Raw genomic sequence first — 24,392 nt, forward strand, 5'->3', positions numbered from 1 at the left:
TATCTATCAGTCACATGCACATTGCTGCTCTAATTAGGACTATAAATTATGAGGACCTGTATTCATCAAGCTTCTATGGGGTATACAAACTGATCTGGTATCAGTTCCTATGCTATGATGTTCATTAGTATACAAGTGAAAAATAATCCTCAATTAGAAACAGGACTCAGTGAAACTGAATACATGCCTCATTATCACCAAATGTAGACAAATTAAAGGGGAATTTTGTTAACACACAAATGAGTAAAAATATTTAGTAAACATTTACCATACATTATTTGGTCCCCCCAACACACACACACACACACACACACACACAGAGAGAGAGAGAGAGAGACACACACACACACACACACACACACACACACACACACACACACACACACACACACACACACACACACACACACACACACACACACGCCATTTCTTCTTCAGGGGTGTGTATGCGATGCTGCTAAGTCATATAGGGATCATCATAAAAGCCTAAATTTGCCGTGTACCTGAAAAGTAATGTAGATTGTGTATTAAACACTAATGTTATTCTTGGCATCTTTATGATCACTGTAGTACACCAGTGGATTCAGTTGTATACCACATGATGGATAATGTAGGCACTGGCTAAGGTGGAGGAACACGATTTAAGGTGGAGAAACACAAGTTATTTCCATTGTTTTGTAACTACATCTATAGCTAACTTTTACCTCAGTAACCAAAAAAATAATTTGGCTCTTTTTTTTCAAATAGGTTTCATAACAAACACATAAACAAAGAGACATCCTTATGGGGTCCATCCAAATGCTCCCACATTGTTAGTCTTATTATTTTCCTATCATCCTCAGAAGTGCATGCTTCTTATACAGTGGCCCTCTATCATTAATGTAATGCATTTCCATTTTTGCTTATTGTATTACAGTAACTAAATAATGCTAGTAATGCCTACCTAAACCTAGCCCTAATCCTAAATCCAATTTCAGTAAACGGAGTTTCCTCACAATGTGAAACTTCTGGTGTTTTTCTCTTCCAGACATTCAACAATTTGACGACGGTTCCTAACTCTCACATTTGCAGCGGACTGAAAACTGCCCGGTACTGCTTCTTGCTGGTAGCACTCCCCTTCAGTGGACGAGTGGCTGCGCACACAGGATTGCTCCTATACGTTTTGAGTCGCTCTCTGTCTCTCTCTGCGATGAAATTTTCGCTTTAAACTAGAGTGCCAAATTCACCCCCAAAATGACGGTGGATTTTGAAGATTGCATCAAAGACTCACCCCGATTTAGGTAGGTTTTAAATCAGATATTCTGACTTCATTAGTCTTTTAGTCTGACCTCGTTCGGTCTCAGGAGGGCATCAGGATTAAGCCGTTTTTTAATAGCCTAAATACTGTCAGTGACTGAACATCGATAACATCTGCTTTATTAAGGCTGCTGGCCACAGACAATTTTAGGGTCGCCGCTGTTGCGTTTAATTCGGTCACATTCCCATTAACGTGGGCAGCCCGCCTAAGATAAACCCTTGAGGGATATTCTGTGTTCATCTGTGTGTGCAAAATCCTGCCGTTATAAGGTAGCACGACTGAGTGTTGCTTTAATGTTGAATTGTTATATTCTGTGCAGTCTCATCGTTAAATGTCTCTTGTGGAACAAATGAATGGCTGCTCGTGACTGGTAGCGCTGGGATGAGGGTCTGCATCCCCCCAGATCGCTGGAGCAACCAGTGGTCCGTTATACTACATTACACCCGAATGGATAAACATATATAGCCTATATACATCTTTAAATCGCGATCATCACATATATTCATGTGTTTTTGGTCTGACTGCCATCTCTAGACCCTCTGAAAGTAAAACCTTTCCTGACAGAACGGTCGCTTTTCATCAGGAAATAAACATTTCATGCAGGTTTGTGACAGTCTTTAGTACGCTGTTGTTCAGCTGTCAGGGTGTTAATGGCATGGCATGACTGCAAGTCTTCGAGTGGGTTGGGTTATTGCACTGGTAGAGTGAAGTAGCACCCAACTAGAGCTTATGATGCAGTTAATGACAGCTCACACCAGGTGGCTAAATGACAGGGAACACTGACAGCAGTGAACTACAGGCCGGTGGGAAGATTGTCCTCACTCCACTTCACTCACCAAGAGCAATAACGCGATGACAGTTTATCTCCTTTTTGAGCTGGGCTTTGAGATCATTTCTGATTTACCCTTTTAGTTCTAACACAGCAGGTGGCCCACTCAGAATACCTTGGGCAGCATTCTGTGGAGAACATATGAGTGTTTCCTTTTGTGTAAATGCGGTGGAACACTTGGCCAGAATGGCATGCCGAGTTTAGTCTGCTGGGAGCCCAGTCTCTGAAGGAGCCAGGCAGTGTTAAAAGGTAGGATTTTACACAGCAGCGCGTCCCCGTGAGATGGAGTTCTTCACTTTTGTGGCAGATCTTCTGTGAGGGCTGGAAATTCCTTTGATGTGTTTGGTTTTGAAGCGATGTAAATGTTCTCTAGCAGGATGCCACGCATTCCTGGTTTTAAAATGATGGCCTCGCTTGCTCTGCAGACGTTAGGGGGGAACCACGTCTCGCATGGCCGCTTGTGAGGAAGTGCCCCCTGCTTTGATGCACACGCATGGCACGAATGCAGAAGTGAGTGGGCACTTCTCGCGTGAGCGCCGCGCCCCGCCGGGCATCCCTGCAGCATGGAGGAGCATGGGACGGGGGGCGGAGGGATGAGAGCCACCGCCGAGCTGCACCCGCCGTGCCGCGGAGGTTAGATAAATAGAGAAGGCATTCCTTTGCTCCCACATCCCCTTCATACAACCAGCTCCCATTGCTCACCACACTCACGTGCGCCTGTGGGTGTTTTTGTGTGTGTGTGTGTGTGTGTGTGTGTGTGTGTGTGTGTGTGTGTGTGTGCGTGCGCACCCCGTGCACACGAAAGAGACACAGGCCGGGTCGGCAGGCCAGTGAGCTGCCGTGAGAGTGTGTGAGAGCAGGCGGCAGATACGATCTCTGCTTCAAATCAAAGACTTTCAGTCTCCCTAGCAGTACCTTAATGGCTGCCATCTGGCTTTGTTTCCCGGGACTGTCCAGTGCTGAGTGAAAGGTATTTACAAAAAACCTCCTCGTGTTTATGTGCAAAAGGACAGCACTGAGAGGAGACATGCTTCTTCTGTGTCCACTCGTCCGTTTTTGTCTCTTAGTTCCATTTCAAATCCCCTCTTATCTACATCTTTTTTTTTTGTTGTTTGCGCTTCGGAACAGCGGATTAATAGTTTGCAGTTGATTTGGTTTCAGGCCTGGAAAGAAGATGATGTGAATTCAGAGTCAACGCCTGAATTCTATGTACAGCATTGTATTATTTATTTAGTCTGGACGGCGAGCCGTTCTCGACGAGGCTCATAACTTCAGTTTGTGTAGTCCCTTAACATAGTTGAGAAAGATCCCAGGCTGGATCTGGCAGAGGGAGTTACTTGAGAGGAGCCAGCTGCATTAGTGGCTCCTTTGTGGAGGTGAAAGGAACGGAACTGTTATATAACATCACAGAGGGTGGTGTTGAGGGTGGGTGTGTGAGTGGGGGGGGTAGGGTGGAGCTGGTTCTTAGGCTGAGCGTGAGGGGTCATTATGGGATGCTTTGGGCTCTTTCTCATTCTCATGATGCGTTTAACGGCTGCTGCACGGAGGCTTTCATGCACCCGAGGTTTTGACACCTGCCGTGTTCCTCCTCGTACAGCCTCGGCGCAGGTTTTCATCAGTGCCACCCGGACCTGTTCGGCCTTCGCCGGCCGCTGGCACGAGCATGCTGGGCCTGCTCAGTCTTGCACGGTCAGGCCATTGCCAGGTGGACTGGCCTTTTTTCGACTTAGGCTGAGGATCTTTATTGGTTAATCACATTGTGACTGTAGGGTTGAAATTCTTCTAATGTTGGTCTACATATGTCAGTATGCTTGCAAGTGTAACAACTCCACTGTATCTCCTCATGTACTCTCACAGGTCATAAATCTTGGGCTATGAGATATGACATTTGTGGCAGATTGGAGCCACCTTGCAGTTCATCCCCCACTGTGACTTGGACAACACATTCCCTTGACTGGAATAGGAAATTACAATTTGGATACATCGCAAGTCTGGGTTTCAATTCTATGAGTGTTCCATGAGTCACATGGTGTCCTTTAGAAAGCAACAGCTCCTGACCTGTAACGGGATTTGAAATACAGGGGTTGCTAATGGTGACGAACTCAGGGAAAGAAAACTAACAGAAAATCTGGCACCAAAATCCTGTCAGTACACAGTGTCCAAAGATACTGCCACGTGCACCACTCTGTGGTCTTGTCCTGGCTATTTTTGAATCATGTGACGATGAGCTTAAATCGTAGCTTTATTTGTAGTACCAATGACCACTGAAACCGATGCTTACTGTCAGCATGCAGTCCGAGAGCTCATCCGTGCTGGAATCCTTATATAATACGACTTATGATTCCAGAGATGTGAAGTTCGTCAAGCTGAAAATTCCACTGATCCAAGAGGCTCATGTTCAGCCAGTAATTCTGTAATGTAGTGTGCCATCATTTCTGTTCACCGCGACCCTTGGGACTCTGACATACTCCAGCTTGCTTGCTCACGAGTGGCGCTCGGTTTTGCCATACCTACGCCACCGCTGGCCTTCTGACGCCTCACTAGCTCAAATCGCCAGGGCCAGGTGGCTTGCAGCCTTGAGCCTTGACCTTCGGTGATGTGGACCCCAAAAAAAAAAAAAACTCCCACTCCTGCAGCAGCTGCCGGATGTGGGGAACGCCGCGGGGAGGCTGTTCGACTCTTGACTGGCCGATCTGGGAGCCAGAGGGGACTGGGGAACACAAAGGAAGGACTCGTGAGAAAACCCAGGACTCTGCGGCCCCTTTGAGCCAGTGCGGCTTTTCCTCGTGACACAGAGTCATCTGACTGGCCCTGGCGTTGGATTCAGAGCCCTGAGCAATCCATAGATGAGTCATGACAGTCTCCTGAGTTTAAGATACCAGCTGGCAGAACCGTTAGTCTGATACAGCCCAGGGTCCTGCCTCTGATATGAGCACAGTGTGAGCTCTGCACCATCTGCTGACTGGTTTTGACTCAGCATATGATGAAAATAAGTTTCTAAACCCTTAATGAATTCATTGTAATATCACTTCCAAGACTCAGTTACAACTGCAAACTTCAGTTACATCTGCTGTGTATCGTTTAATGTCAAACTAAATTATTTATCTATTACTTTATTATAATTGGAAAATGTATCGTCTCTCAGATACCTTAGATCCTACTCCCACAGCCCATACTATAACTTTCAGGATTCTTTAAATATTATTGTTAGTTTTGCTAGATTGGCATGGTTCAGAGAACTGCAGAGGAACACGTGAAACCATTCAGAAAGGAACAACGCATTTTCATGTGTGAATGGTCTGCTCCCTTCTGAGACTGTCCTCGATGATGTCCTGTTGTGGCCACCGTAGTATGGGAGCAGCTTCCTGTGTTGTGTTCCTTGTAGCTTTCTGGCGTCCTCCTCTTCTGAATTTGTGACCTCAGGACTCTGTCCTCCCCTGCACAGAGTCATACGCTGCACTAAGGAGGTTAATGACTCTCACCAGCGTCACCAACACACTCCAGCTCTTATCTGGAAAACTTCAGTCCCTCTGGTGCACTTGACTTGTTTTTGGTCTGCATTAAAGTTGGTAGAGCTAATGTAATGTAGTGTAGGAGACTTTTAAGAGAAATTTATCAAGAATATTTATGCAGTTATGCAGAAGTATCTGTTCCCAACCCAGACCACAGTCATACCCTTTACATTTAATTCAGCCCATTAAACTTTAAGTAAGACTTTAAGTAAGTAAGACCTTAGGATCTTCTTCTCAACTGATTAAGGGTGTCGCCAAACTGGCCTGCCTCACGAGCCGACCACGGAAGACGCCCACAAACAACTGGGATTAAAGTTAGCAATGGGATTAAAGTCAGAAATGGGATTAAAAACAGCAACGTGTCAATTAAAGCCAAAGTGTAGGTGCATTGTCTCCTGTCTCTGGGCCTGGGCTCACAGTGTCAAGGTGGACACCCGAGAACCTACCAAGGTGGGCACCCATGGTCGCTCTGTATTCTCCAGGGATGCACAGTATATCATTTGTTAATCATTATCATGATACTGGCCTTCACAATATTGATATCCATACTGCGATATGCAAATGAGCCTTCTAACATCCCGAACCTTCTCAGACATTCCAGAGGAGAGTCTGAGAAGGTTCTGATGAATCAGCATTCATGTGTGGGATTTTTATCCATATCCTCCATCCCTAATGCCTTTCACTTTACCCATTTAATTCATCTTTCAGTGAAATGACAAAGGCTTGTAAAACAACAGGTGCGCAACTTTACCGGTGTTATCCACAGTTGCTCGTCTTCTCTTTAGGGAGATGCAGTTCCTTTGCCAGCATGGCCTCAGATCCAGCCAGGGTCCCTTTGAAATGATCCATCGCAGCTGCCGAAGGATCCCTCCGATGTAATTACCGCACAGGTTCGGCATTGACGAGTGAATACAGGCCGAGAGGACTGAGGTAGAGCAGCCCGGCTCAAAGAAAGACTCCCTGCTCTTCCTCTTTATCAGGGAATTCTGGGCATTTCTGACGGGCATTTCCAAATCTCTTTTCCGCGTGGGCAAAGTGGACCCGGAACCATGCAGTTGGTGCGTTGGCTGTTGCTTGTGGTCTGTCAATCCCTAATATAGTCATGGAATTTTAAGGGTTCTGGAAAGTATCTAGACATTGCCACGGTCGCACAACAGAAAGCGGTAGCGAATGAGAAATGCGATACGGAGCGCAGAGAGCGCCATGCGAACCCCTAAATGATCGGGATGGGATGATGTCATCCCTTTGTTGCGTGGGCTCTGTGTGAAGCCTGCCTGTCTTTCCTGTCCCTGGGTGCCTGAATGGAGCTGCCTCCATCTGCACAGCCTGCTAATTTACCTCCACACAACACCCAGAAACACGACAAAGAACCACAGGGAGGAACGCCAACACACAAACTGGAGCCTGGAAGCCTTCATTAAGCGTGTGTGTGTGTGTGTGTGTGTGTGTGTGTGTGTGTGTGTGAGGTTTATTAATTAAAAGGTAGTTGAAGCCTCAGGTTCAGCTATGATGCTGCTCTCCAAGGGCTCTTTTGCACAGAGTCACTACAAATCCGGCTTTTATAGTTCAGGCTTAGCTGGTTCACGTTGCTGTGACTCAGAAGTCAGAGGAACTGGATTGCCAAGAAAAATTTGCTTCCATTCTGACAGGCTTGTAGTTCTTTTTTTTTTTATCTTCAAAGTTAAAACAGTAGGTATTGAAGCTTTCGTCGTAACAGCTCGGACCCCATCTGATCTCAGCTGGACAGACCCATTGGGTTCCTGTGGATGGCGATTACCTTTTTTTAAGGTATTAAAGTGGCAACACAAAACGTTATTTGATATAATTTACAATATGACAACCCCCCCCACACACACACACACACACACACACTTTCCTTCCGCCGCTCTATTTCAGTGTATGGGTATATTATACTCAAGCCTCCTACTGCTTGTCAGACTTACTAACTGCAGTACATTCCCTGAAATGGTGGTGGGCACATGTGCCCTGGACTGTGTTCAACTCTGCAACAATGCCATCAGTGTTCATGACAGGGACCCCCGCACCCGTGACGGCACTGAGGTCTCTCTCCTTACCACCGTTCACCACAAGCGGCATGCGACGTCCATAACAGAGCGAGCAGAGAGCTAAACGCAGCGCCTCTGGGGTCCTCCTGCCACTGCGTGCTGGGGGGGGGGGGAGACGAAGGCAGTGGGCGTGGCCAGGGAAGGACAAGCAGGCGGGGAGGGAGCGTTAAGCTCCGCCTCTGGCCCGCGCCCTCGCGTCGTGGCAGGCTGCCATAAGTGCCTCGCGGGCCAGACGTGGTTCTGCTGCCTCTGGGGATGGTGTGAGTCAGCTTGCTGGTAAACACTCAGGTTCGCGGCAGAACCGTTCCTGGGGACCGCAAACGAGGCTTCGCCCTGCACTCTCACACCCCCACTACAGCTGATGTCAGTGGTCAGCTTTTTAAACTAGGTGCATTAAAAAATAGTGTAAAAATAGTTTTCTTTCCCCGGAGTTCGTGGTGGCGTGGCGGCACCTCGGTGGGGAAGCGGGGAAAAATGGAAGCGGATGCGCCGCAGACCGTGGTCCCCCCGCTGAGCGCCTGTCTCTGCACTCTGTCTGTCTCCGAACCTCCTGGAAATGCCCCGGACTAAACGCTTCCCAGCAGTGCCAGGCTCATAGACGGAGCCTCCCTCAATACGCCATCGCTAAGGCTTCGTAATGAACCGGTGCTGTTTACTCAGAGTGAGGAAGACGAGAGCCCGACTGCGTTTAGAACTCGCCGCCTTTATTCGGGAGTCCCCTACACACACACACACACACACACACACACACACACACACACACAGACAGCTTAGTGGGACGGTGTCATGCAGCTCGGCTGTTGCCCAGGTGCCTGCCTCTGGTTCCAGGATGTTTGCCGACTCATGTTTGTAGCCTGCCGCTCTGCAGCCCGCGTCTGGTTCTGATTTGGGCGCGGCCCTGCTCGGTCTCGTCATCTCCCAGCAAGCTCCGGGTCACAGACAGGAAACTCGCGGTGCTGACCGCGGCCTGCTAAAACATTCACAGGGCCAGAAGGGAGGAGTGGGGTGTGTGTGCGTGTGTGCAAATGACCTCACAACATGCTGGATCTCACCCAGGACTGAGTCAGCTCTGTTCCCTGCTCATCTGCACTGTATAGAAATGAATCACGTCACACAGAAGAGAATAACAATTACCAGACTCTAAACAGCACTTGTTACTTAACATGACTAACCGGCGGCGACATAACGGGGCGTACGAAGGCGGCGAGCCCTTTCTTCTGTAACCTCGGCGAGTTTACCCACGGTGCCCCTGACGGGCCACGGTAACGCTCTCAGTTTAATGGGCCTCTCTCCTGGCGGTGTGCCAGCCTCTCTCCCCTGGCCCCCGTAGTGGTACGGCCTCCCGAGGCCCGGCAATCCGCGCTGCCAGCCACCGAGCCGTGGCCCAGGATTTTTTGGCTCAGCAGTTTGCACGCGGCGGGCCGGGCCTCCGCCGGGACCCGCAGCCCTTCTTGAAAAGCCATCATTCACCCTCCAGCTGCTTTATCACTTGGCGTTAGGATGGCGTTACTGCTCAGTGCACATTCCCCGGCCAACATGGGCAGTAGGACAGGCAATGGATCGAACGGCTTCTGGCCAACAGACAGATCAAGGCTATCAGCTAATGTTCGCATCCCTTACTTGGTGGTAACACAAATGCGCTTGGAGGGCACAAATACAATGGTATGGTGTAATGGGTAACAATCCTCCTGCCCCTATCTGGCCTCTGCGCTAAACCCCTAAGAGTGCTTGAGCAAGACTCCTAACTCTGCATGTGCCTACTTCTGTGACATGATTGATCATTCTAAGTTGCCCTGAGTGTCTGTTAAATGTAAATGCTTTATGTGCAGCAGGAAGCTGGTTGTTGTTATCCGGACCTTATCTGTCTCCCTGTCCAGTGGGAGTTGAGTGGGATTATCAACATCCTGGCGGTGCACGATGACGTGAAGAGAGCATGAGTGAAAGCCCCGCTGAGGAAACACCTGGATGGGACCTATAGCTCCTCCCACTCTCTTTCTTTGTCTCACTATTTTTGTTCATTATTGTTGTTCTTGAAGGTCTTTTGTAATCGGTGGTCACGCGTCTGGTTTTATGGACCATGTTTTTAAATGGACAACCAGTAACCCCACCCCACCCGCCTCCCGCTTCCATTCAGGGAGCATGTTTTAAATTAATTCCGGAACAAAAATAATTGGAGAAGAGCTACTGCATGACTGTGGAGTGTTTTGGACAGCCATGTTACTGTCTGAGGGCCGTTTCTCTCGGTCTTTGGCAGTAAGGGGGAGAGACCCTGGGTCTGGTATGATTTAGCTTAGCTACGTGAGCTACGAGTGCAAGCCCACAAAAACGCGGGCGTTTCCCCGAGACTAGCGCTTCCGGAAGTCAAGAGAGAAAGGGTGTGGGGTTGGGGCGGGTGGGGGGGGGGGGGTTCTTACACTTTCCAATTCTGCGTTTTCTCCGTACACAATGCGATATCGGAACAAGCATCCAGGGGTGGCCGCTGGCGTTGTGAGGGCCTTTTTCCCCCATTCAGCTTGGAGGACAGAAGCACAGGGGAGTCCCGGCTCTGAGCCTCTCTGCTCCGCCTGTGCCCGAGGACAATGAAGTATTGTGTGGGGTCGTTCCCATAGCCAGTGTGTCTGTGTGTGTGTGTGTGTGTGTGAGTGTGTGTGTGTGTGTGTGTGTGTGTGCGTGTGTGTATGCATGTGTGAGTGTGTTTATGCATAGCTCCCTTGTTTCCCCACTGACATTTTCGCACGCTGCAGTCACGACGGACCACCCGGCGCTTATGTGAACCTCCTCTGCAAGCCAGGACACCTCGATGGCTGTACCTTCGCCGTGTGCCCCCCCAAGTCTGGCAGGCCGTAGCAGTAAGCCCCCAGTAGCAACCTCTACGCCAGCCACTCATAACGTCGACATCTTCCTCTGTTCATTCCCATTTTTGACATATTGCTGCAGCGCCAAAAAACTAGTGAACACTTCAAAAACATTCTTGATGTTACTATCAATTCTGTAATAGACTGGTGGTATCTAAAAAATGATATTAGGGTATCAGTAAGAGACGGTTGCCATTAATCACCACATTGTTATGCAGGGAATGTGCGCTAACTGCACTCATTGTGGAGTGACTCAATAGCTGGCACTGAACGCCATGAAAGCACTACCCTGGCTGGGTGGTGGCATGAAACGGTTAATACCCCCGCTCGTCCGTGGAAGCCTTTGTTGGAACTCGGTGCTCCATGTCTGAAGTGTGTGTTCCCCAGGGTCTGTGGGCTAATGGCACATGCCCTTCACAGACCCTCCGTGGAGGAGGAAGGCTTCCCTTAGACTGGTCCTACAGACCAGCAAACAGAGACCCACACAGTGTCTGCAAGAGCAAGAATTTAATCTTAATCTCTTACCCAAGATCAACAAACGGTCAAGGAATCCTTAAATTCCTCTGAAGAGTAAGGAACCTGGGATTTTTTTTTTTGGTGTGTGTTGCGACAGAGATGTGTGAGGTTTTACCACTGGCCAAACCCAGCTACGATGCCATCTGTTTCTCCGCCTGTCTCCCCTCACACGCCTCGTCTGTGTGTGTTCACGCAAACTGTCCAGAGCTAATGAGGACAGCGCATTACACTAATTAGGCATCTGCTGGGGAATATTAAAGTAGCCTGTCATTGGATGGAAACAGTGCTCAGATTTCTCCTTTACTTTATGCCGACACAGGTTCGTGTTTAGTTGGGGTTTTTTTGTTTCTTTTTTCAGATATTAGCTTGTAGTTTGTCGTCGACATAACGTTTCATTCCTCTTTTGTTTTTATTGCTATTTTATGGATCTGATCTGGGTGCAGGAGGCAAGATTAGGTTGTACACTAGTTGCTCTGCGCCTAAAGTTCTCCGGGTGTTTTAACGCGGTCGTGTGTGAGTTTCCACCCGCAGACAGTGGAAGGTGATACAATCCGCAGGGTGATTTGATCCCAGGGGAGCGAGGCGTCTCCTACACACAGCTTTTGTCCAGCTGCGTGCTATTCCGAGGTGCGGGAAGAACACTCCGGCTGCGTGGTTTTGAGGTTTTGAGCAGCGGCTGGTGTCTGGGCCTGCGTCTCCCGGCGAAGCTGCTGCGGAGACAGGAGGGGAGCAGCCCCCCCCACCTCATTTAGCCCACAGTGCCACAAGATTTTCCCTGCAACACCCTGGCATGATGACCACTTTCCTCATGAGTAATGTCAACACTCGGACCGATGGGAATTCTGATAGCGAGACAAAGAATGTCTGACCATGCCTAACTAATTGTAGGGAGAAAAACACTCCTGAAGGATAAAAAAAAAAACAGAAGTTGCAAGAGAAAACAAAACAAAGAGCAAAATCTAAAGTCTGTCTGGAGACGAGCAGGGAAGTGCAGACAACTGTAATTCCAAAGCTGGAGGGTGGGTGAGCTGTTGGGTCCGAAGACAAGAGCGAGCATTTGGCAGGGGTTCCCTCTCATTCTCAGTGAAGCATATGCGTGTGTTACGGACACGTGTGCTGGAAAGCTCCGCCTTCCCCTCTAGAGCCCACGAGAGAGGAACGAAACCACCAAAAGCTAAGTAAGCAATCGAAGCAACAAGGCTTCATGCTTGATAGCATGCATTATTCATTTCTTTCTTAATTAATTTATTCATTTCACTCATATGCGCACTCATATGCACGCTCATGCACACTAATATGTGTGCTCATATGTGCACTCGTGCACACTAGGATGAGCACTAATATGCGTGCTCAGAGGAGCACTCATGCACACTCAGATGTGCACATTGATATGCACAAGTGGCCTGAGTGAATCCGTAATATACACTCAGGGCACCTCATATGAATTTATCAGCCATTCATTTGCTGAGGTGCTGCATCAAGTGTCCCAGATGCTTTGATAAACGTGTGGCTTAGACACAGAATGACAGCAGTTATTTTTAGAATTCTACGCAGGCAGAATAAAAGCACGGGTGGTATTGTTTATAACTTAAGAACTGCCCTCAAACTGAAACATATTGCCTTCTTCTGGCACATTTGCTATAAGATGAATTTTACTGTTATCAGATTTCCATACGAACTTTTAATACAAGTCGCTTTGCCCACAATACATGCGCTGTTTGTATCTGGTGGTGGGCTCGTGGTCTGTCATGAGACTTCTGCTGTGGCAAATTGCTCTTTGGTGAGACTCCAGTTAACAGACGTCTTTGCATAACTGCAGCGCCGGAAGGCCAGGAGGCACCCGGCGTGTTCCCTGGGCGTGCTGTTCTCCTGTTAGCTATCTGGGCCTTAAAGTACCGGAGTCCATATTTTTAAAATCCGTTGCAGAGACACAGGGGCAAGAGTTTGTTGTATCTGGCAAACATCAGGAAAAAAGAGCGGGAAAAAACGCTCAAGGCTGACCCCGCCTCCCTTGAGACCGGAGGGAGATACAGAGAGAGAGAAAGAGAGAGTGTGTATGTGATTGCGCGTGTGTGTGTGAGGGGGAGGTTTGGGGCGACTGTAGCCTCCTGCTGTCAGCATCTCTAAGTGGTGTCGGGCAGTCTGATCTCGGGCGCGATGAGGCGGGGCAGGGCCAGCTGCTCTCTCAGAGGTCAGAGGTTAGCATCGGAAGGGTCACACTTAGCCTTTGGCTCCATTGGACTCAGCCAAACTGAGTGTGACTAATGGAGTCATTAGCAACCCTGTGGGTGCTGACTGGGTTTCTTGTGAATCATACTGGCATATGATGCATTGCAGAGCAGACAGTGTAGTTGCAGTGAAATGTAACTTTTATTGGTGTGCTCTGGATAAAATATCTAAAAAATATGTCTCTAAATATAGTATTATAGCACAGCGTTTCACTGTAACTACGTTACTGTAGCAGGGTTGGTCAACAGCCTCTTTTGAATAATGCAACATTTCCTCGGCAGCCCGTGCTAACTTTATCTTAAAAATAAACGTGTGACCGGAGAAAATAAAGCAGCACCGTTTTCATTTTGCTGGAAATTCTCACAGTGCTGAAGGTAAAAGACGGCCTCCGAGAAGCACACCCCCGCGTAACGGATCAGGCCGTCGATGGATCGTTCCAACCCAGCATTATCGGCTGGAGCAGCACGGCCTGGCGGCGGATGACAGGAAGGAAGTGATTTTCACACTCGCTTCTGCTCCAAAGTTGCATGGAGTGCTGCGAAACCAGTACAGTCCTTAGTCCATTTCAAAATTTAAAATCACTAAAGTCCACTCGAGGAAGGCAAAAGGATACTTTAAGTCCTGGCTGTGAGTACGCTGAGCTCCAAGTCGGAGCGGCAAAGCCGTGGACTTGTGCGTAAGAGAAACCGTGACCGCGACAGCAAACCCGAAGCTAGAGGAGGTGGGGGGCTCTGTTGGCCCCCACCTCAGCAGCCGGCCCTGGCTGGAGGGGGAGGGAGCATTCCTCCAGTGACGGGCGCTAGCCCAGCCGGATGCTCTGCAGGATTCCGGCCTGAGAGCTTCGCAAGCCATGGGAGCCGCTCGTCGGGGCGTGACCGAGTGCCGTCTGGCCCCTGGGACCAGAGAGAGCTTTTGGCTTTCCACGCTGTGTGTGTGTGTGTGTGTGTGTGTGTGTGTGTGTGTGTGTGTGTGTGTGTGTGTGTGTGTGTGAATTAGAACACCGCAAAGATGCTGGTGACTCCTGGACAGCAGTACAAATGAAGAAAACTCTAAAATGGTCGTGTAGCTTTTAAAGACACCGGAACACAACTCTGGGGCTTTTATTACCTGCCTCCAAAGTGGATTCTAGTCCACATCTTTTGTATTTGCTGTATGCAAGGTGTGTGTTTCATTTCTTGAGAACTGAGATAAGGTGATTTAAGTTTGAGCGTCCCCAGAAAAGAAAGCTTCGCTGTCTCGCTCTTTCTGAACTCTCACTGACCACATGAGAATGCATGTGCTTTGACCGGTGTCCAGAATGGCCGTTAGACAGCAGTAATAACTTACCGTGATTTACAGCGTCTCTGAGCATGCTGGGACTTAATGGCTGCCTCTCGCACAGCAAGCATGCTGTTCCTCCTTTGAAAGGAAAGGCTGTCCAACGGACACATTCTCAGCTGTCCTGCCGGACCAGTGTCCTGCCGGGCTGCGCAACACTGCACAGCTGGCCAAAATTCACCACCCAAGGCTGTCAACGGTTTTGGCGGGCAGATTTAACCGGGGAGAGCGTGGGCGGGGTGTGGGAGTAGAGTGGGCGGGGTGTGGGTGGGGTGAAGGCGGAGCTGTGTGGCGAGGGGTGGGGAAACGAGGCAGACAAGAGCAGACGAAATTTCCAGCGTCTCGCCGGACGCTGTTCCGGCCGCGAAGCGTGTTGACTTTGGAGGGGTCAGCGCTCGCTCAGGTGAAGAAAGCACCTTGCAAGCCAAAAAAGAGATGGAGAAGACAGCACTACCCCACTCACACACACACACTACCCCACTCACACACACACACACTTTCCTTTTAGCTTCCCCACCTAGTTGCTGTTGTGTTGTGTTGTGTTTCAGGGCCGTGATGAAGGAGTGCCCCCCCACCACACACACACACACACACACACACACACACACACACACACACACACAAAGGTTTCGCCTTTTTAGACCTCCGTGCTGAAGTTAGCTCCAATCTGATGGCTAGAAGACTCTCTGAAAACACTGTAGCATTACAGGGCCTGCTGGATGAACTGGTTGAGTGGTCCCAGTTCACTCCGGCTGTGGGAGGGAGTCGTGCACGTGTGGAGAAGCCATGCTGGCCCCAGCTTGGATGCTTTGGTCCAAATGCGGCCCAAATGTATCAATCAGACCACAGTTACAATGCCAACAATGAGATCTGTTCACTGTTTCTAATTTATCACATCTGAAATGTTGACAAGAAGCCATATCCTTTCGACATACCTGTCTGTACTGGCCTGGTCTAAAGTTTGTTCGCTCAGAAACAGAGCTTTTATGATTCTGAAATGCAGAATTATGGCATGAATTTTATGGCACTAAATTCCTAACTCATGAACATAGGATCACACATTTGAAACCAGTAAGTAGATTTCAGTGCTGGGCCAGGATGAAGGAACTGTCCATAAAAGAGCCTTCATTCCAAGCAAACCTCTGAACTGGGTCAAGGATGTGATGCAGAGGATTAAAGGCGCTTACTCCAGCTGGGAAGCTTAGCACCTTTTCCTCAAAGGGAATTCAGCAAAATGAGCTGTCAGTAATTTAGCCGTGTACAAGTGAAACAAGTCAAACGCCTCTTAAAATAAAGCATGGTGGATATTCACATTAATCAAATGTGTGTGTGTGTGTGTGTGTGTGTGTGTGTATATATATATATAATTTCACACGTATATAGTATATGATGAAAGAAAGGACATCAAGCAGCAAAAATCAAAAGAGGCTGTGGAGAATCGAATGTGTAAATTGATATATTTAAATATCAGGACAGAGGTCAGTATATTGGTTTATGTATCGATGTTGCGATGTCGAGCAGAACTGCTGCGTAGTCATAATTACACTATGGCAAGCTGCCGTGCTTGGCCGGGGTCAGCTGCAGTTGGCGTAGTGCAACGTCGTCAGAGCATGAGCGATTAATCCTGGCATAAGCCGGCGCGTCTGCTCTGGGGACGCTACCGGAGGCGTGGACGCTCGGTGCGATGCTGGCTCTCGCTGACGGACTGAGCAGCATTTGGGAGGAGACCCGAGACCGTGGTGTCCCGGGCCCGGGACCGCCCAGAAACGTCCCTCTGTGAGGGCGCTTCATAAAGGAGCGCCGTGGAGGCCGAGCTTCAAAGAGCAGCCTAGAGCCGCCTTGCCGGCGTTCTGGAAGCCGTCCCTTCGTGTCCGCCCTGATACCTCAGGGGGACGTTACGCCAAAAACAGCCCAAACGAGACTGCAAAAGAGTGCCTGAAAAAACGGCCCAGAGAGCCGCTGCCTCTCCCCCACCACAGAACCCTCTCCTGGTACCACTCCGACAAGCTCCTGAACCGTGGCTCCAGTTAGCCTTTCCGGTGGTATCGCGTCTCAGGAGAGGATGTGACGTTGAGTCCGTTCGAGAATGGGGAAGTCTAGACCTTCGCATCCCCTCAAATCAGCTGGACCTTACTCATATTTTAATCGAAGTGACACACGGGATACGTATTTTCTTTAAGATATAAAATGTTGAATTTTCCAGCACTGGAGGCCTGCAGAGGTACTGGGTGTAGAGGAGAATAAACTCATGTGGAAAGCGGAGTAACACGCCAGTCATTTTGGACTTAATGTCATGCCTGGCACATTAATGTGTTTCCATTTCAAGCATAGCCTCTGCATAAATGTAATGGCACTTAGGAGAACTACAGGGTTTAGACATGAACGTGTTAGGTGTGACTGTGTTTCCATGCAGTTTTTATATCTTAGACATTTCCTTAGTGTTCTCTGTGGTTGCTTGAGGTGTCAGAAAGGCAAAACACACCCCCTTTCCCTAAAAGTGTGTTTGATGGAGCTGGAGGAAGTCTGTGTACTTTACGACTGGCACCCGGCTGGGTAGGGCAGTGCCCGTCTTAACTGGTCCTTCCTGGCAAAAACGTACGGGTCAGAACGTGGGTTTACACGCACGACACCAATACCACAGCCAAGTCCCGTAGCTGCCAAATTCTGCCCACTGGTCTGTTCTCAGCTGTTTCTTTGTTCTAAACCCAGACTGCCAGACTGGCAACTGCAACCAGAACAAGACAGCGTAGAGGCATGAGGTAATGTTTGCTTTGTCCTCCGATAGCCCTACCAGACTGACAAACGGAACGTCGGTACCTTGACGCTGGAATGCAAGAGTCTTGGATAGCAATACGAGTGTCTCTTAGGATTTGTAGTGAAGTGTTTGATTGTATTTACCTGAGGCTTTTGCATAGTAATATTATGGTCATTGTTAAACCAACGAAGACACTTTGGAATAGCTTCTGGTTACGGGTTCTGCCCAAGGGCGTGGTGACGGCAGCCGTCAGCTGGGATTGATCCCGTTACAAAATTCCTGGGCTCACTGCTAGATCCTGGGCTCCCCCCTCTCCAGTGTCTACGCGGCAGCGTGCGTCCCCACCCCGGGGTGCGCTCGAGCCCAGAAGTGCGCTGTGGTTGCCCGTGGCAATAGTCCGCTTTAATAGTCCCCTTTCATCTGAATCCAACAATTAGTGTTGAGCCAATTTAGCAATTGGTGGTTTCAAAATCAAAATCCATTTAGGCAGCACGATTGCTCACCTTTGTAGTTCCTTTGAGTTGTATGCTGTGAAGCAACCTGCGCTTTCCTTTATATGATGTCTTATTAAACATCAGTGAGTCTCTGGGCGATACGATGGCTATCCAGTGACTGTCATGGCGGTATTGTGGGGAGGGCTCTCTGTTCACAGCAGTGGCAGTACATCAGGACAGACGGGGCCCGCGCTGCCGGCAGCAGGGAGAGGGGTCAGCCCCGCCTCCCGTGCAGCGGTCGTCATGGTTACAGGGGACCGCTTCGGCAGGAGGTCAGGGGGGCGCGTGCGTTTCCTGGTAGCCTCGTGGGCGACGAAACGCACTCGGCAGAGGAAGGCGGACGGAAAAAAAGACAAGACGGAAAAGCAAAGAAAGTAGACAGTGGCAGAGGGACTGGCGGGATGGAGGGAGGAGGTGAGAGTCTGGGGTCAGAGAGGGAGCAGCTGAAGCCCCGTGTCCGGGGCATCACACACACCCATTCCAACCTGGCAACCTCTGCGTCCAGTTTGATCGGCTAGGTTCTGGTGTAGTTGTTTTGTTTTTGTTTTTTTTCATACTCAGGCCTTTCATATTGGGCATGTTGGCAGTTATATTTCATACTTTCAAATACATTTGACAAAAAGTTCATACGCATTTGTCTTCAAAGATGTAGAATGCTGTTATCGTTCTAAAAAACGTGGCTCCGTGTTGCGTGGTGTTGGTGTTGGGTTGGGGAGGGTTGGGGTTGCATTAGAAAGTGTTTGTTGGGGTTGATTGGGTTGTGTTGGGGAGGGTTGGGGTTGTGTTGGGCAGTGTTGGGATTGTGTTGGGTAGGGCTGGGGTTGTGTTGGGCAGTGTTGGGGTTGTGTTGGGTAGGGCTGGGGTTGTGTTGGGGAGGGTTGGGGTTGTGTTGGGTAGGGCTGGGGTTGTGTTGGGGAGGGTTGGGGTTGTGTTGGGGTTGTGTTGGGTAGGGCTGGGGTTGTGTTGGGCAGTGTTGGGTAGGGCTGGGGTTGTGTTGGGTAGGGCTGGGGTTGTGTTGGGCAGTGTTGGGGTTGTGTTGGGTAGGGCTGGGGTTGTGTTGGGGTTGTGTTGGTTAGGGCTGGGGCTGCTGTGCAATGCTGGATATAGGACAGGCATCAGGGAGAGGAAGTCATTTACATACAGCCAAGAGGGCTATCACAGCTCGGGGGTGTGTGTGTGTGTGTGTGTGTGTGTGTGTGTGTGTGAGTGCGTGCGTGCGTGCGTGCGTGCGCGCGCGTGTGTGTGTGTGTGTGTGTGTGCGTGCGTGCGTGCGTGCGTGTGTGCGTGCGTGCGTGCGTGTGTGTGTGTGCGTGCTTGTGTGTGTGTGTGTGTGTGTGTGTGTGTGTGTGTGTGTGTGTGTGTGTGTGTGTGTGAGAGAGTAGCTCTCCATCTCTCAGTCTACATCTGATTTGCATCACTCTAGAGCAGGATCTTATCATTCCGTTCATCCTGCGATTTCTTCCATGACAACGACCCAGGGATATCACAGCTGTGTTCCAAAAGTGGGGCATGTCCACCAGCTTGGAGGGTGGGGGCTGGCGTACGCACTCCATCATTTCACATTTCTAAACAAACACCTTCACGTCCACGTTCTTTAGAAACAGTCGCTCACACTCATCGCGCAGACGCTCATAGACGCAGGTGTGGAGGCTCCCCCAAGGCTGTGGGTGTGGTCGTCTGGCCTTTGTTGGCTATTGAGCTGATTTAGCCATGCACTGTGGTTAGCCTCTCTCTCTCGCTCTCTCTCTCTCTCTCTCTCTCTCTCTCTCTCTCTCTTCCTCTGTCAAATTACCGAGGACCGCCATCCTCCATTCCATCACTCATCAACACTCCGGTGAAAAATACGCGTGCTCGTGTGTGCAATTCGCGCACACACACATACATGCGCGCACCGACTGTCTCACAGCGGGTGTGTTTCTCAGCTGTTTCTTAGACCCATTCAGTGTCAGAAATACCGACAGATTTAGGCCATGCTGCCATTTGAAGAATAAAGGAGACTCCATCCTTCTCCAGGGAGAACTTTGTGAGCTCTGATATCCCACGTTACTCCTGCCTCCGAATCAGCACTATACACGATTTCTTGGGCCGGTGTCTTTGACATGAGAGGTCTTAACATCTAGAAAATGCCCAGGGCAGTGCCTGCATTGCATAACGTGCTGGCGTGCATGGTATGTTTTTAACTTCAGACCGTTAGCTTTATGCCCTCATCTTCCAGAGAGTAACCAGGGCAGGAAACGCGAGCTGAGGCAGGAGTCAAATCCTTTAAAGTTTAAATCCACGTATGAAGAACTTCAACTTCCACATCAGCTGGCTCCCTCCCTGTGCTCACTCCTTTTCTCAACTAATAAAGCCAGTCCATCTCCCTCTCAAATCACCATACAAGTCAAGTTCCGTCCAATCCAGCCAATCATACGCAGATCATTGCAAACCACTTTAGTGCTTGGCAATAAGTGTGTACTAGAGTTTAGCTATTTCCCCAAGGAAGCCACTGCTCTTCGTTCTCTATAGTTGGCATTGTAACCAGAAGGTTGTTACGACTCTGTGCCCTCTTAACATCTCCAGCTGACAACCTGTATACAGCCAAGACACAAGAACCAACTTGCACACACTTTTCTGTGGAGATAATAGACCTTTAAACTCAGGGAGTTTCAGAGAAAATGTCCTTTGTTTGCCAACGACACGTTAATATCCGTCAGCAGCATCCTTATGCACTGTGGGCGTGGCTTAAGCACTCGGACTGTTGTAGATTTGGTTTCATTCTGCCATCTGAAAGCTTTCAGTGAGCTGTTTGTATGTTAAATAGATTGAACTCAGACTCTAAGAATGAGATATGAAGGTTTGGATCAATTCAGGGAAAGATATAATCAGTTTTGAGAAATTGATGCCATAAATCAATATCATTACACAAAACAAACCCCAGCAAAGCAAACCCACATATTTTGAAGTTTGAACATTTGCAGAAATAACAGACCGACTGCGTTATGCTTTGTTTTCCAGGGCGAACATCGATGAGGTGGAAACTGAAGTAGTGGAGATCGAAGCTAAGTTAGACAAGGTAAACTGAGACCCCTCCCTCAATCTCACTCAGCCCCGCCCTCAGCCCCGCCTTCAACTCCTCCCCCAGCTGGTCTCTTAGCTCCTCGTCTCGGCCCCTCCCTCAGATTGTCCCGGCTCCTCCCTCTGCTTTATGCTACAGCACAACATGATAACAGGGCAGCTGGTTAAAAATGGCTTTTCTTCTCACCCGTACTGATGAGACGCTGGGCATTTGCACTACAGGAGTCTCATTTCACGGTCAAGCACTAAAATCATCTGCCGCCGCCGCAGGGTCAGGTGGTCATTTCCTGGCCCACCAAAGGGCGGGTCTTTGGGAACAGAACTGTGGTGGGAAATGTTTTCCCACTTTACTGTTTTCTCTTTAAAAGTATACAAGGTTCTTAGGTCACAGTGGCGGTTGTTGCTCAACGTGTGTGTGGTGGACAGGGAGGATGATTTCATGGACATTCTGACTATAACCCTGTTTAACTGAAGTGCAACTGTTTTACTAGCTGAAAAATGTAAGCAAATTCACCAAAATACACATGGTCCTATTCTTCTTTTGCTTTATAGCCATTGAATCAACTTAGAATCGCACTCAATCAATTTCGAATCACAGTGATTTATATATATATATATATATATATATATATGGGGGGGGGGGGGGTGTTTTAAATGATCCTATAGAGAGTATGGAAAAGAGACTGTCCATTATAACACAGTAGTCTGACTACTGTTTGTCTGCAATCAAGAGAGCAGATGCCCGGCTAATGCCCGTGATGTCACTGGCCCATCTGGTCCCAATCACTTTGAGTGACAGCTGTCAGATTGGATTACTGCTCCCCTCCTTTTGCATACATTGTGGTTTACAAAATCTCAGTAGTTTGAGGTTTGCGGGACCACCTAGCAGCTAGACCCCAGTGGGCTGGCCCACAGCTAGTACTAACTAATCCCAGTTTAACATTAGCTAGCAAGCAATGAGTGATACCAGAGACATTTGGTCATGCATGGTCCTCTGCTGTGTTTGTTTGCAAACTAGCCCACCTGTGGGTCATTTGGACAAGAAATACCAGGCTAGCTAGCTATGTAACATTAAAGGTCATTCACATTTTACCGTGCCAACGATTTCTCAGACACTGCAAGCATTTTTATTTCCTCAGTGACAGTGTTAGAAAGATTACACCATGCTTCTGTCTCCCCTACGTCTTCAGTCTGTTCGTCTGAAATGTGATCATTTGTTCTTTGGACCGTAATGATTTGCGCTGAGGCAGTGAACAGTGGTCGGGCCTAAATAGCCCAGTAATTTGTCCCATTTACCTCATTGGTATTTTTGAGAGCCGGTTTTAGGTCTCGTGTTGGACCTCGTGGATTGTTGTTGTTTTGGCCTTAGAGTTCTCTTCCCAGATGCAGTAGGTGGCTTATGTACTTACAGGACAAGTAGACAGTTAGATCACGCAGAGCAGGACAGCGGGGCGTCCTGAGACGGTTACCGTCCCTCCCCTCCTGCAACCGCGGCAACGGTATGAACTGGAAGCTTTCTCAAAAATGCTTAGTGTCGTATCCATAGCGAAATGGTCTGAGCGGTTACGGCAGGCGCAAACTAGTCAATACTATCAATACTAGGCTAAGAGGCGAGTTAGAGGTTTGTGATGGTAGCGTAGGTTTACTTTCTCGTGCATAAATGCGGCGATGTTGCACGTTGTTAGGCTTCGGGGGGAGGGGGGGACTCTTTCAGGGACGTTGTGTGTTTGCTCACACAGTTTGGGGTTTTGGAACCGAAGTGTGAGAAGGAACAGGAATGGACGTTCCCTGGCTGGGAGTGCAGCCACATTGCCTATTGCCCTGGTGCCTTGGTGTGAGTGAGGGAGAGGGAGGGAGAGGGAGGGAGAGGGAGAGGGAGGGAGAGGGAGAGAGAGGGAGGGAGAGGGAGGGAGAGGGAGGGAGAGGGAGAGAGAGGGAGAGAGAGGGAGAGGGAGGGAGAGGGAGAGAGAGGGAGGGAGAGAGAGAGAGAGGGGGAGTGGGAGAGAGAGAGAGAGAGCGGGAGGGATAGGGAGAGAGCTGGAGGGAGAGGGAGGGAGAGGGAGGGAGAGGGAGAGGGAGAGAGAGGGAGGGAGAGGGAGAGAGAGGGAGAGAGAGGGAGGGAGAGGGAGAGAGAGGGAAGGAGAGGGAGAGGGAGGGAGAGGGAGAGAGAGGGAGGGAGAGGGAGAGGGAGGGAGAGGGAGAGAGAGGGAGGGAGAGAGAGGGAGAGAGAGGGAGAGAGAGGGAGGGAGAGGGAGAGAGAGGGAGGGAGAGGGAGAGGGAGGGAGAGAGAGGGAGGGAGAGGGAGAGGGAGAGAGAGGGAGGGAGAGAGAGAATGAATCCACACAGGCCAAACAAAAGGGAAGGAATGGGAGAAATAAGCTAAATAAATCACAACACTCCACTTCTGCTCTGAGTTAGATGTATAACAATGTAAGCCACAGTGTGATGACTCCAGAGTCAGATGACTGTGTTCTTGTGCAGTCTCACACATGCAAGCCATCTGAGAATGCACTTCTCTCTCTCTCTCTCTCTCTCTCTCTCTCTCTCTCTCTCTCTCTCTCTCTCTCTCTCTCTCTCTCTCTCTCTCTCACACACTCACACACACACACACACACTCTATCTCTCTCTCTCTCTCTCTCTCTCTCTCTCTCTCTCTCTCTCTCACACACACACACACACACACACACACACACACACACACAGGACCTAGAGTAATAATTGAAGGCTTAAAGCAAACATGTGACCACATGGGATGTCCCTGTGCAAATGCTTACTGATCTGTCCCACATGGGGAAAGTGAGAAGTGCTCGCTATAGACTTTGTGTGTGATCTTAATTGGCACATTAGTGAGATGAAAGTGCATTTGTCGTGTCTGTGTGTGTGTGTGTGGGGGGGGGTGTTGTAACGTGTTTCTGTCCGTGCAGGGGGATCATTGTGGGTATTACTGTGATTCAGGGTTTAGGAAGAGTGTGTGCTCCCTCTGACGTTAGATTGTGTGATTTGAATCACTGAGTTTTATTGAGGCATGAATGTGGTAGCTGATAGAACCAAAAAGCCAGAGCACAGAAGTCGAGATTGATCGATGGAAAAGATCATCTTCGCTGACGTATCAGCATGCAAAATAAATCACAGGGTGAGTGAATTATTCTGTCTCTCCTGCTCGCTCTGTCTGTCTGTGTCTCTGTCTCTCTCTCTCTCTCTCTCTCTCTCTCTCTCTCTCTCCCTCTCTCTCTCTCTCTCTCTTTCTGCCCCTAGCTGGTGAAGCTGTGCAGTGGGATGATTGAAGCAGGGAAGGCATATGTCAGTGCCAACAAGCTCTTCGTCAACGGCATCCGAGACCTGTCGCAACAGTGCAAGGAGGACGGAATGATATCGGTGAGTGTGTGTGTGTGTGTGTGTGTTTGGTAACACTGAGTACACATATTCCTCGACTGTATCAAATACAACTTTTTAAGCCTCCTCACC

At 49.2% G+C, this 24,392-nt stretch overlaps 1 protein-coding gene across 2 annotated transcripts in view; it reads left to right on the plus strand.

Annotated features, from left to right (window-relative positions):
* The first annotated feature begins 1,117 nt into the window (after positions 1–1,117).
* The window catches only part of acap3a (ArfGAP with coiled-coil, ankyrin repeat and PH domains 3a), a 48,803-nt gene continuing 25,528 nt past the window's right edge, over positions 1,118–24,392 (plus strand). For both annotated transcript variants that reach the window (XM_026998653.2, XM_026998654.2), the window contains exons 1-3: positions 1,118–1,280; positions 20,868–20,925; positions 24,183–24,302. In XM_026998653.2, coding sequence (XP_026854454.2) covers positions 1,234–1,280; positions 20,868–20,925; positions 24,183–24,302 — 225 coding nt within the window. In that variant the 5' untranslated portion in view covers positions 1,118–1,233. The remainder of the gene's footprint in view (positions 1,281–20,867; positions 20,926–24,182; positions 24,303–24,392) is intronic.

This window comes from Electrophorus electricus, chromosome 22 (genome assembly GCF_013358815.1).
Source record: "Electrophorus electricus isolate fEleEle1 chromosome 22, fEleEle1.pri, whole genome shotgun sequence".
Classification (NCBI taxonomy): domain Eukaryota; kingdom Metazoa; phylum Chordata; class Actinopteri; order Gymnotiformes; family Gymnotidae; genus Electrophorus; species Electrophorus electricus.